The sequence below is a fragment of the Octodon degus genome, unplaced genomic scaffold (genome assembly GCF_000260255.1).
Source record: "Octodon degus isolate 3935 unplaced genomic scaffold, OctDeg1.0 scaffold00033, whole genome shotgun sequence".
Taxonomy (NCBI): Eukaryota; Metazoa; Chordata; class Mammalia; order Rodentia; family Octodontidae; genus Octodon; species Octodon degus.
Genome location: NW_004524609.1, coordinates 8269756 through 8282692, shown reverse-complemented (window position 1 = coordinate 8282692; position 12937 = coordinate 8269756). Strand labels below are relative to the sequence as shown.

At 40.7% G+C, this 12937-nt stretch overlaps 1 protein-coding gene across 5 annotated transcripts in view; it reads left to right on the top strand.

Annotated features, from left to right (window-relative positions):
• LOC101570776 (ATP-binding cassette sub-family A member 9) overlaps positions 1-12937 on the top strand; it is a 164845-nt gene that overhangs the window by 104984 nt on the left and 46924 nt on the right. For 4 of the 5 annotated variants that reach the window (XM_023713888.1, XM_023713889.1, XM_004630052.2 and 1 more), the window contains 5 exons: positions 2564-2705; positions 3380-3565; positions 5010-5157; positions 9260-9428; positions 12539-12597. The exons of the other annotated variant lie outside the window; for it this stretch is intronic. In XM_023713888.1, coding sequence (XP_023569656.1) covers positions 2564-2705; positions 3380-3565; positions 5010-5157; positions 9260-9428; positions 12539-12597 — 704 coding nt within the window. The remainder of the gene's footprint in view (positions 1-2563; positions 2706-3379; positions 3566-5009; positions 5158-9259; positions 9429-12538; positions 12598-12937) is intronic. 5 annotated transcript variants of the gene reach the window in all.

Sequence of the window (12937 nt, the reverse complement as noted above, 5' to 3'; positions counted from 1 at the left end):
CTGTGTTTCTCTGGATTTAAAGAAAGATATCTACCCTGTAGATGTCTTCTGATCCTCAAGGGTACCTACAATACATGGGCTACTCTCAGTTACTAGTAACCAGGTCTGGATGAAACCAAGCTGAAGTCTCCAATGTGCAACAAACTATATATTTCGGTTGCTATATTAACATTGGCTCCCGGTTTTCATCCCAGGTTGAATATGTCATCAATTTTCTAACACAGAGAGAAGGAAGCAATTATTCTCTTTGAGTGTTGAGCTTCCCTAGGTAAAAACAGAAGTACTGAGTGGTAAGAGGACAGGCCTGGGTGCTAGGAAGCCGGGGACATCCCCACCTCCCTTCACATTTAGTAGCTCCCATCTTGCACAAGTCATTCCAACTCTTTTAACGTCAGTTTTCTGTTTTCTAAATCAAGGATAATATTATTTATTTCTCACTGGCCATGAAGATGAAAGAAAGGAGTGTGCTTATACTTCTTCCCAGAATGCCTAGGAAATGTCATTCCATGAAACTTTGGAAAACAGTATGTCCTGGGAAGACTGTAATGCAAGTTAGCAACTAAGGTTTGGCCACTGAGTGTTCAATATTCGGAGTGCAGAAAAAAGAAGACAAATCTGATCTATGATGGTAGTCTTCCGATTGTCTTTCTTTTCTGTGTTAGAGTGTTCCTTCTCCATGTTGAAGGAAATTGGGATCATTATATTTTAAAAGACGATGAAAATCTGCAAAGAATTGGAGAAGAAAAGCTAATACAATTTAAGAAAAATCCAAATAAACGCACATGAGGAAGCAGTAAGAAGTCAGGGCTTTTATTTTCCTCCCATTAGAAAAGGCTGAGCTGTTTTATTTGTACAGCATTTGAATAATATTAAGAGGTAGCATGTACAAACACTCAAAGGAACAACTTCCAGAAAATGAAGCATATTATAAAAATGGAAACATTACAATTGGGCATTAATATTTGTACTTGAGGGGCAGGTGAGAGGCCTCACATCAGTGATTCCAATTACTGAGAGGGCCAAGGCATGGAAATTACAACTGTGAGCCTGGCTTGGCCAACACAGTGAGACCCTGCCTCAGAAAGCACACGAACAGTTGGCATGAGAGTGTGGAGGTGCGAAGGCCCTTGGGTTCAAGCCTGGTGGTAGAGCGGTTGTCTAGCTACATGCCAAGGTTGGATTTCTAGTATAGAGCAAAAGAAAGAAAACAGAAGTGACAAAACCAGACTCCCTAAAACATGATGCCATCTTCTACTTTAGTACAAGGAAACCACCTGTTCATTTTGAGCCCACAGTAAACCAGTGGCTGTATTAAATCCATAAATTACCTAATTTAGTGTAATTATCTTAATAGCTTCCAAGGGAGAAAGCTGAAGTTCAAAGAGATTAACCTCTCAGAATTTTCTAATTAAGAGGTAGCAGAGAAAATTTGAACCCTGTGCAATTAAAAATCTTTTTTAATGTTTTAAAATATTCTTTCCCCTGAACAAAACTTTCTTTTTTTGGCATTAACAGTATGAGGAAAAGCACATCCTTTTTTTTCATTAACAGGGATTGAACTCAAGACTTTGTGCTTGCCAGGCAGGCACTTATGCCACTGAGCTATTCCTTGCCCAATACATCTTGATATCCATGTATTTGTCTTTACCTATTTTTGTCCTATGTGTATATCTGCATCTAAAAGCATTCATATCACATAAAGTTTGGCAGTTATGGCCTATTTTTATATAATCTTTAAACTAGAAGTGGATTTTCATAATTCTAGAAAAAAATGAAATAATACTGTTAGCCGGGCCTGGACATGCATGCCTGCAATCCTCGCTATTCAGGAGTCTGGAGCAGGAGAACCCCATGTTACATCCCAGCCTGGGTAATTACTACCTAGGGAGACCCTGTCAGAAAATACAGAATTAGAGAAGACCTGGGGATTCAGCTCAGTGCCAAGGCTTTGGGTTCAATCCCCAGTACTGTAGAAAATGAAAGAAAAGATATTCTGACTCCTATTTCTTCATCTATTTTTGTCCAAATGTCTACATATACTTTACCAAAAGAACAAAGCCAGAAATGACCAGTAGTGATTGATACCTTCCTTGAAACACTCTTCCTAGAGACCTCTTGCGCTCTTTCTTTTTAAACGGGGTCTCACTATGCAGTTCAGACTCATAGTGATCCTCCTGTCTCAGCCTCTCCAGCACTGGAATTCGCTACCACACCCGGTTTCTGGGCCAGCACAGCATGCAGTACAGAGGATCAAACTCAGGACCTTGCCCTTGCCAGGCAGGCACTTATACTGCTGAGCTATCTCCCCAGCCCAAAAGACCTCTCATTGTATGACCCTGTTCAATGTTTTGTTAATTTGCATTTAGCTATTTATTCTACCAATGTACCTGTCTATTGCTTGCCTTCCCCTATGACATATGAGCTTCTGATTTGTTAGCCATTGCATTCTTTTGATCCCTAATAAGTGGTGAGCGTCACAAGTCTTCTGCTGAACACCTAAGTGAGTAAGTGAAGGGATGTGTAACAAATAACACTCTGAGCCAAGTCTGTGTTTCCCTGCTAGGCTTTCCTGGGGCTCCATGTATTCTGGCTTCATCCTTGTCATGGCTGTTTTGATGGCTGTCATTGTAAAATCTACTCAAATTATTGTGCTCACTGGCTTCACAGTGGTCTTCATTCTCTTTTTCCTCTATGGATTGTCTTTGGTAAGTTGGTTAATTTTCTCTCTCTCTCTCTCTCCAATTATGGGGTATTGATTTTCCTTTCAAATGTGATGTCATAGTTGTGGTATTTACTTGAGATCTATAGCGAGGCAGTTTCTAATCCAGAGTTGATGAAATATAGTTTTGTTTTACATTGTTTTGAATTGGTTTTTGGCAGTGTAAAGGACCAAACTCAGGATCTGGCACATGCTATGCAAATACACTTTTATATATTGCGTTAGCCAGCTTTCCGGCCTCATAACAAATGTGAACTTACAAGAAATAAAGCTCCACTGTGGATCATGGTTCTGGAGGTTTCCATCCGTGGTTGATTGGTCCTTTATTTGAGCCTAGAGTGAGGCAGTGTGTCATGGTGGCAGCACTGGCAGATCAGAACTGATCATTTCATGGTGTGAACGTGAAAATAGAGAAAAAGGATGGGTTAGAGTCCTACAGTCCTGCTTAAGGGTGTTCCCTTAATGGCCAAAAGACTCCCCGGTAGACTCTACCTCTCAATGTTTCTACTTGGCCAGTAGACGCATCAGGCTGGGGACCAAGGCTTTACCATAAAGGTCTTTCGAGGACAATTATTCAAACAGAGCCAATATAAAATTCCTGTTATTGTGCTTCTGCTGGTTCTGCAAGCATTAGACCACCTGAATTGTTTCTCCTCTCAGATAACCTTGGCTTTCTTGATGAGTGTGTTGATAAAGAAGCCCCACCTCACTGGTTTGGCCATCTTCCTACTTATCATCTTTTGGGGCAGCCTGGGATTCACAGCACTGTACAGACATCTCCCTGTGTTTCTGGAATGGATCTTATGTCTTCTTAGTCCTTTTGCTTTCACCGCTGGCATGGCCCAGGTAAGAGTCAAGGTAACTGTTTTGCTTATTATGAAACGTTTTAGAAAGATTCCCTCAGGAATACGTGCATCATCTACAGGCGTTAACATTTCCCTCTTGCACGTTTGTAAAGATGAACATTTGAAGGCTAGGGTGCTTTCATTTTTCTTTCTCAGCCTATCTGTTTACTTTGAAAGTTGTTAATTGAGTCAGCGAGATAGCTCAGCAGACTAAGTGCCTACTAAGGCAAGTGCAGGTACTGGGGTTTGATCCCTGGCACCAGATGCAATGCTAGCCCCACCCCTGGGCACACTGAGCCAGCCACCAAGACCGGGCGTGATGGTGCATGCCTGTCATCCTAGTGCTGGGAGGCTAAATACAGGAGGATCACTATGAGTTCAAACTGTGTATTGAGACCCAGTACCAAATACATTAAGTAAGTAAATAAATAAACTTGCTAATTATAGGGTGGTATTCTACAGTCAATGTGACTCAGCTTCTAGCCCTAATGGCCTGTCCCATGAACATTTGTCTGATCTAAGTTCAGGAAGTATAACCTTCATACCACCACAAATATCTGTAAATAATTTGGAATAATTTAATTAGCATGTCCATGTAAAACTGAAACTCTTATCAGAAAATTTCATTTTGGTTATGCCACCATAACTATGAAAATGCCAAAGGAAAGCTCATGTTACTAGTAGGTTGTGTTAAGATAGTTTGATGTGAAATTAAATTAAATCATTCTTCTGTTGTCTGTGCAAAGACTAAAGTACTTTCACTCCTCTGCTTTCACTGTGAAATGGGGACTCCTTTCCAGAACACTGTCCTTTTACTCCCAGCTCTAATCCTGATGAAGTCTTGTATTAGGTCCAGTTTGTTTGTTCTTTCTTTCTTTCTCTTCTTTCTTTCTTTCTGTCTTTCTTTCTTTCTTTCTTTCTTTCTTTCTTTCTTTCTTTCTTTCTTCTTTCTTTCTTTCTTTCTTTTGTATTTTTAGGGAAGGGTCTACAGGGTGTTCAGGGTCTCACTACTAGATCGCACTCACAGTGATCTACTTGTTCACAGCCTCCCAAGAGCTGGGATTACAGGTGGGTACCACCAAACCCAGTCTCAATTGCCATCTCAGCGTACCCTGGGGGTGGGGCTGGTATGACAGGTCTGGGGATCAAAAACCCCCGGCCCCTGAGCCTGCTTGCAGGAGCTTTAATCTGCTGAGCTATTTGGCTGGCCCTTTAGGTCCAGTTCAAATACCACCTCCTTTGCGTGTTTACCTCCTCCTAGGATTTGTATGCATGGTTACCTGTGGTTTGTAGTTAGATAAGCAGCTTGCTATGCATTATTGTAGGCCTGAGCTCTGCAAAAATACAGTGGTGATTTGTTCGTCTTTGCAGCCCCAGTGTCTAACAAAGATGAGACAATAATTCCTGATGTTCTGTTAATCCTTCACAAAATCTTTTTTTTACAGATCATACATTTGGACTATGATGTGAATTCTAACGTCCATTTGGATGCTTCAAACAACTCGTACACAATAATAGCTACTTTTTTTGTACTGGTTTTTGATTCTCTCCTCTATTTGGCATTGACAGTATATTTGGACAAAATTTTGCCCAGTAAGTAGCATGATTGTAATCCAACACAATTTCAGTAAGTGCATTTATTTAAAATAAACATATGCAATGTGTATACCATAACTTATCTAACTTGTCCACCGAATTTGTCTAAAACAAGTCTGATGCATTAGGTACTTAGTTTACAGAATCGCTTTTTAAGACCTTACTGTACTGTTTTGGCTGTTTCTTTTTAAAAGAGGCACTGGCAAGAGATTAGGGGTGATTTATGCTGCTCATGCTGGAGGCCAGAGTTAGATGAAGAATTCTAGTTCTTGATACTTGGAAGTTCTTAACCGTTTCCCCACTGAGCATACACTGGGTTATTAATGAAATATAACTGAATATTGAACATATCATCTCTCCTATGGAGAAAGAAGTCTTTCACCTGTGTACCTCTGAAGTTCCCTTCTGAATACACACCAGATAAATGCTGGTGAAGAGCTCGTAGAGACATAGGCAGATGAGAGGATGGAAAGGATTTCCAAATAGTGTATCCTTCCTGTTTCAGAAAGGACGGATGTAGAATGATGTCTAGCAGCCGTCACAGGACCGGCCAAATAGCTCAGCGGATTAAAGCACCTGCAAGCAGGCGCAGGGGCCAGGGGTTCAATCCCCAGGCCTGCCATGCCAGCCCCGCCCCCAAGGCATGCTGAGACAGCAATTGAGACTGGGCGTGGTGGTGCATGCCTGTAATCTCAGCTCTTGGGAGGGTATGAACAGGTGGGTCACTATGAGTCTAATCTAGTAGTGAGACCCTGAACACCTTGTAGACCCTTCCCTAAAATACAAAAAAAAAAAAAAAATCCAGTCAAATCAGAAATTTTGAGATATGTCATTATATCTGTGTTATCAACTATCATCCTTAGAACCCTATCTAATCTGAATGGACAAAATCACAAAACTACTGTGTATAGAGAAGGGCATGTCAAAAGGGTGTGCAGGTGGATTAAAGGATAAAGTTGCAGGAAAGATCTACTTAATTTTGGTGGATTGGAACAAGGTTGAAAGAAATCATACAAAACTACTTCTAGGTAAGGTATATGCAGATCAGCCGCATACTTGTATGTGGTTGTACAATTTAAATAAATAACAAATCCATGCCAAGAAAGATTTATGAGGTAACTCAGTAATAACCAAGTGGAATTCATTTGAGCAATATGATGTATTATGATAACAGAAAATTATGTCATTCTCTTAATCCCTACAGACCAAACTTTTATAACAATCAATACCATAAATACTACTTAAAAGATTTTGCCTATTTTAAAATAGAAGAGAACATATTTGGCCCTAACAAGATCAATCAAAAGCTTGAAATATAAAAAACCAGTGTCTGAACATTCAGAAATGGATACAAAATGCTTCAGTGAAACCATATTTGAAGTTTTTAAAAATGTAGAGCTAATGAGATTGTAATCCATAGAGTTCTGGCATGTTAGAAATACTCTGCAAATGAAATGTGTGGAAAATAAAAGTTGAAGATAATACAATTGTTCTATTAATTTATGTAATAACGTAAACTACAATAAATGGAGAATTATAAGGATAAGGTTAAGAAAACAGATGTAAGAGAGTGATAACAGGATGTTCAGTTATTGAAATCAAGACATAGTTAAAATACAGGTTATCGTGCTGGCCCTGGCCCCGGAGTGTGCTGAGACTGGGCAGAGTGGTGCATGCTTGTAATCCCAGCACTTGGGGGGCTGTAAACAGGCTGTAAGCAAGTCCAATCTATGCAGTGAGACTCTGTACACCCTGTACACCCTGCCCTAAATACAATAAATAAATAAATAAAAATACAGGTTATTGTTAAGTAAATGAAGAAAGACTACTTTCTGTAGTCTGAAATGAGCAAACTACTTTCAGTAATTTTAAAAGAAAAATGAATATTAAGGAGGTATTGTAAGGTAAGAAACCATAGATGCATGTGCCGCTGTTCAAAAGAGAAAGAAGCTATTTTCACTGCTTATGAATTACAGGATTTGAAAACTGTCCTTTCTGAGACTGTTTGTAGAAAGGGTCAAACACTTCATGAGCTCTATGAGAATGCAAATTCCAAGACAGGGCATCTACCTTGAGTTTGCTGGGGGAAAAGGATATCCTGGTTGGTTTCTGACACGACTACCAAACTAAGTGAGCAGTGTACACAACAGATGTGATGTATCTGAGCGTCTTTAGAGCACGGGGAAGTGAAAAATCTTTTCTTTATCCTTACAGTAAAGAAGCACAGATGGCTGTTAATCAAAGTTACTTTTTAAAATAAACTTTAATAGACCACCCTAGAGGGTAACATTTAATGGTGTCTACAGAACAGTTATGTTCATCGTGACCAGGGGACACTCATAGCAGTACTGAGGAGCACAAAGCACAGATGTGGAGTAAGGGCATTCATTCTGCACACAGAATTAATTCAGATTAATTCTGAGGTTGCTTTTGAATCTCAGTGCATATGAATGAAAAGTGCTTGATTTTGATGATTTACCAAACAAGTGGAGTTCTCTTAAAACATTTTTTCATTTGTAAGTAGCCAACCGGTAGAAAATTCACGATAGATATTTTAACATTTTATGATCAGAAACCTGGGTTCATCTCCCTGTTATTATGGAGAATCCTATATAAAGTAAATGCTTATGTTCTTCCTTCTTCCTTTTAAAAATGATGAAGCAAGCAATATATACTCAGCAGAATTAGTTATAAGAGAGATAGATGTCTTAATAAGTATAATAGTCAATCTAAGCTCATCTCACTTATTAGTATAGAAAAGCACTATTTTAAGGCAAATATTTATGTTCTTCCTTCTGTTAAAAAATGATGAAATCAGGGCTGCTGAGATAGCTCATTAGACTAAGTGCCTGCTTAGGCAAGTGTAGAGATTGGGGCTTGATCCCTTGCACCAACTGCCGCACCAGCCCCGGATGCTGGACATGGTGGCACATACCTGTAATCCCAGGGCTGGGGAGGCTGAAAACAGGAGGATCACTATGAGTCTGAGCTGCATAGTGAGGCCCCATACCAAATACATAGATACATACATAATACATACATGCATACATACATAAGATTATGAAACCATCAGTATATGCTTAGTAGAATTAACTTATAAGGCACACAAAACTCAGAAATGTGGTTAATCTATTACCCTTATTGTCTAGTGAAAACTTCCATAGCCTGTTCCATTAGTCTCTTATTGGCATTTCCTAATTTTTTCAGTTCAGTTCCTGCAAAGGCTAATAATCATCAAATGCTATATTTGCATTGATGAGAATTACCAAAAAAAGGATTTCAGTTTTTCTCCTCCGTTAATATACATTTTTTTCATATTGTCAATTAAATGGGACCCTCATGCAAGCTAGACAAGTGCTGCACCCTGAACTCTGCATTGCTTTTATTTTTTAAAAGTTTCACCTAGTTTTGTTGCTCCTCTCAGGTCTCTGCTATTTTTGATCTTTTTGATCAATCTGGTATTTACTAGCTTGAGGTAATACTGTCACATAATGGCACAGAGCTTATTTCTCACCATAGCCAGGAACTATGGGAAACACATTAATGTATCTGACCAAGTTGAAATAGAAGCTGTTCTTAATGTTCGATTAAATCATTTATTTATATATTTATTTATTTGATACAGAGTCTCAATATGCAGCTCAGCTAGCTCATAATGATCCTTCTGTTTTCAGCCTCCCCAGTGCTGGGATTACAGGCATGCGCCACCACACCCAGTTTCAGTGGCCAGCAGATGGGCACAACATACTGTATCAGGGATCAAACCAGGGTCCTTGATCTTGCTAGGCAGGCACTTAGTCTGCCAAGCTATCTCCCCAGCCCATTAACATTAGATTTAAATTCCTCCTAAAACATCTCATCCTGCTTTGAGGATATTTTTATTTCATTTATAATTCTAAACCTGCTCAGATCAGAAGTATCAAATTAGATGATATCTCAGTTGTTTTTTTCTCACTGTTTTTTGTATGTGTACCACACACTAAAATACTAATATAGGTTCAAGTTCAATATCAACAGTGTCGTGCGGATGTGTTACCCTAAGGTGACAAGCTCTTCAAGTGGCGAATGACCTCATGTTCAATTGCTCCTTGCCCTGTAGCCAAATATGGACATCGACATTCAGCCATGTTTTGCCTGAAGTCCTCTTTTTGGTGTCAAAATAAAAAAACTAACCACGTGGCACTTGAGGATGAAACAGATTCTGATCCTTCATCCAATGACTCCTTCGAACCAGTGTCTGCAGAATTCCACGGAAAAGAAGCCATCAGGTAACATCCCACAAAGAGGTGCGGCAGAGAGCAGGCCAGAGATCCCTGCCTCGGGGTCCCCTCTCCCCAACCTCCAACCAGCATGGTGCACTCAAGAAAGGCCACTGTCACTCTGCATCACTCTGTGCTTTCCCACACTCTCAGTATTTACAATCACTAATATCTGTTGTACAGCAATAACCACCAATGCATATAATGCATGCATCTCCATTTTTCTATTAGAGAAACACTACCCTTCACAATAGCATAAAAAATACTTAGCATTAATCTAACAAAGAAGTAAAAGATCTATCCAATGAAAATTGCATATTTTCCTCTCTCCTTTTTGTGTCTTTCTCTCCTTTCCTCTGCTGCTCTTTCTGTGATTGGCAAGGCCATCACCACATAAGTTCTTCTCACACCTTTTCCCTCTGTGATTATCCTGGGCTCTTCCCTTCAGAGCCAATGCCATGAAGACAGAAAGACCACTATTATAAAAAAGGGGGACAAGACGCTCCACAAGGGTGGGAAGGAACAGGAGAATGAGAAGCACTAGAGCACTTCGCTCACAGACGATGTACATGCTTTGATCAATGTTGAGTGCTTGGACTTCCAGATTGTGAGAAATCCTTAAGATCCTAGATCTTGGCTCAAATTTCATTCATCCATCAGTGTTGTGTTCATCTCTCTTCTCAACAGACTCTTTCTCCTCTACATCTACCACTATTCTGTTTTGGTTTTGAACCCTTATGAAACTTACTAACCATGTAGTTTCTATAACCACAGGTTCACTGTGAACAGACGACAGAGAGTAGTACTCTTATTCCTCCTGAGGTGGGGTTGTGTTTCCAAGGATTATGCCCTCCTTCCAAATGTACTTTTACATTTTTTGTTTTTTCTATGCCAATGGAGGAATCAGGCCCCACCAGAGTCATAATAGAAAGCCTTACATATGGAGAGAAGGCCTTTGGATTTACTCAGGAGGTAAAGAAAAGTGTAGTGAAGTTTTGGAAATTTAAGGTAACAAGATTAGTTCCATGCTCTAGAAAGATGATCTCGAACAGTGGATGGAAGCCTTGGAAGCAGAGCCTCACATACTAACTGTCAGGGTAGTGCACAATGTTTTGTCTGTACCCTGAGAACCCAAGGTGGCCTGCCAGTTCTGTTTGCACTGTTGCCCCCAACATCCAGCAGGGCAGTTCACTGTTGTGAAGCTTCGTAGCCATCTATCCCACATCCTTCTCTCCAGCTCACTATCAACTCTTAATGCAGAAGGCAGAAGAATGAACTATCATTTACAGCACACTACTGCACCAAACACAGTGTAGCATCCACCTTATTTAGACTCTCATACCTAAACGTTGAGCTCCAACAAAACTTACAGAAAAAGCCTGCCTTCTTATTGTTTAGATAAAATGAAGGGGTACTGTAAGCTGATACATATGATTACCTGAGGAAGAAAAGATCAGGAAAGGGAGACCAGGAAAGCCTGAGCAACTTGCTTTCAAATCCACAGAGTTTAGGAAGAGACATCCAAACTGCACGTGCCCAATTCGGGGCTATGGCAGCTCAAGGACCATCTTCCCCATAGCCTCATCCATATCTAACTGGGAGTTACCTGTCCCATGGATGAAAAATGTGTCCTTTGAAAATTTGCATATTGAAACCACATGATTGGAATTTGGAGGTGGGATCTTTGAGAACTAAATAGGGTTAACCAGGACCATGGGAAAGGAGGGATCCTGATGATAGAATTGGTATGTTAATAGGGAGAGACACAGATGTACGATGGCCAAGAGAGGACACAACAAAATAGCAGCCTCTGTGAGGCAGGGCCAAGGCTTCTCTAGAAGGCAAATCAGCTCTCCCCTGAATCTTGGTCTTTCCCACTTCTAGCATTAGTAGCAGAGAAATAAACTCTGCTATTGAAGCCCCTCAGTCTGTGACGTTTTGGTAGAGCCGACTAAGCAAAATAATAGTCTGGCTGCTGAGCTTCTGTGACAATGTAAGAAAGTAAAGCAGATAAAACGCACTGAATCTGGCTGCCAGTAGATCCAAGACTCAGTTCAAGTCTTTTATATGATCTCTTTAAAAATTCACGATGTGTGTGTGTGTGCTTGTATGTGTACAGAAGGCTGAATGGAAGATTTTTGTAGTAAGCTACATCCCACCCATTTTCATTTTGTTAGCTTTTCTTTATTTTTGGATGTTGAGTCAGGCTCTTACTGAATAGCTATGCTGTGTGGGTTGGGTTTTAAACTTGGCTCGTCCTACCTGGACCTCCTGGAACGCTGGGATCACAGGCATTATCACCACACCCAGCTTAAACCTCTTTGCTCGGAACCTTTCTTCTTGCTGACTTGTGTTCTCCTTTTATTTGGAGATAAACTAAATCTCCAGAACTCTGCGTGCATTATCTTATTCACTCTATAAATGATCCCTCAGCGATATTTACTGCTATTAACACCATTGAACTGCTAGAGAACTGAACTTAATCACTCCTGAGCATGTGGTATTCCTAACAGAGCTACCATTGTCATGGCTGGTGTTTCATACAGAGCCATTTGAGGGCAGGCGAGATAACTCAGCAGACTAAGCTCCTGCTTAGGCAAGCTCAAGGACCTGGGTTTGATCCCCCAGCACCACGTGCTGTGCTGGCCCTGCCTCCAGGCGTGCTGAGTCGGCTGAGACTGGGTGTGGTGGTGCACACCTGGAATCCCAGCACTGGGGAAGCTGAAAACAGGACGATCACTACAAGCACATGCTCATTTGGCTCCAAAACCCTAATCTTACTGTCCTGGAGTCTGGGTTATGTACTGTTATTGTTGTTGTTGTTGTTTTCTCCCCTTCCACCACAGCATCTCCTAAGCACTGATTCCCTTCCAACCTTGAGCTTCTGCAGCCATCTGTCATAATTCTCACACCTGTACATTTCTGCATGCCAGCTGGCCCCTCTGCTTGTCACATGCTCAGAGGGAGGCTGCAGGGCTCAAGGCTGCTGCTGCTCCTCATGAGACACCCTGGAGCCGTCAGTCAGTGCCTGTATAAATCAGAAGTCTCTTCATACTTTCTTGCAGGCTTACAGTGTTGATTAAGCCACAAGTTTCTTAAAACCTTTCCCTCTTTTGCAGAATCCAAAACCTTAAAAAGGAATATAAGGGACAACGTGAAAAAGTGGAAGCTTTGAAAGGTAATAAACGTTGTATTTAATGTGGCTTTTTGACGTGCTGATTGTGCCTTACTCTTGCAGCACCTTAGTAGGAATTAAGAGCCAAGATTTCAAATATTTGAAAGAGCATGAAAAATCACATAGTGATTCTTAAAAGTAGGATGTGCTATTTGGAATCTGATGGTTTGGAAAGATACAGGATAGCATCCTAGACTTCTTTGTTCTCAGTTCATCATACGCTGTTATTTTGAACCTGTCTTTCCTGTAACCTGTCTCCTTTTAAGAAAAAGAATGCTTCACTGCATGCCGTGCAGGCCCCGCCCCTGGGTGCACTGAGCTGGTGACGCGGTCTTGGAGTGGT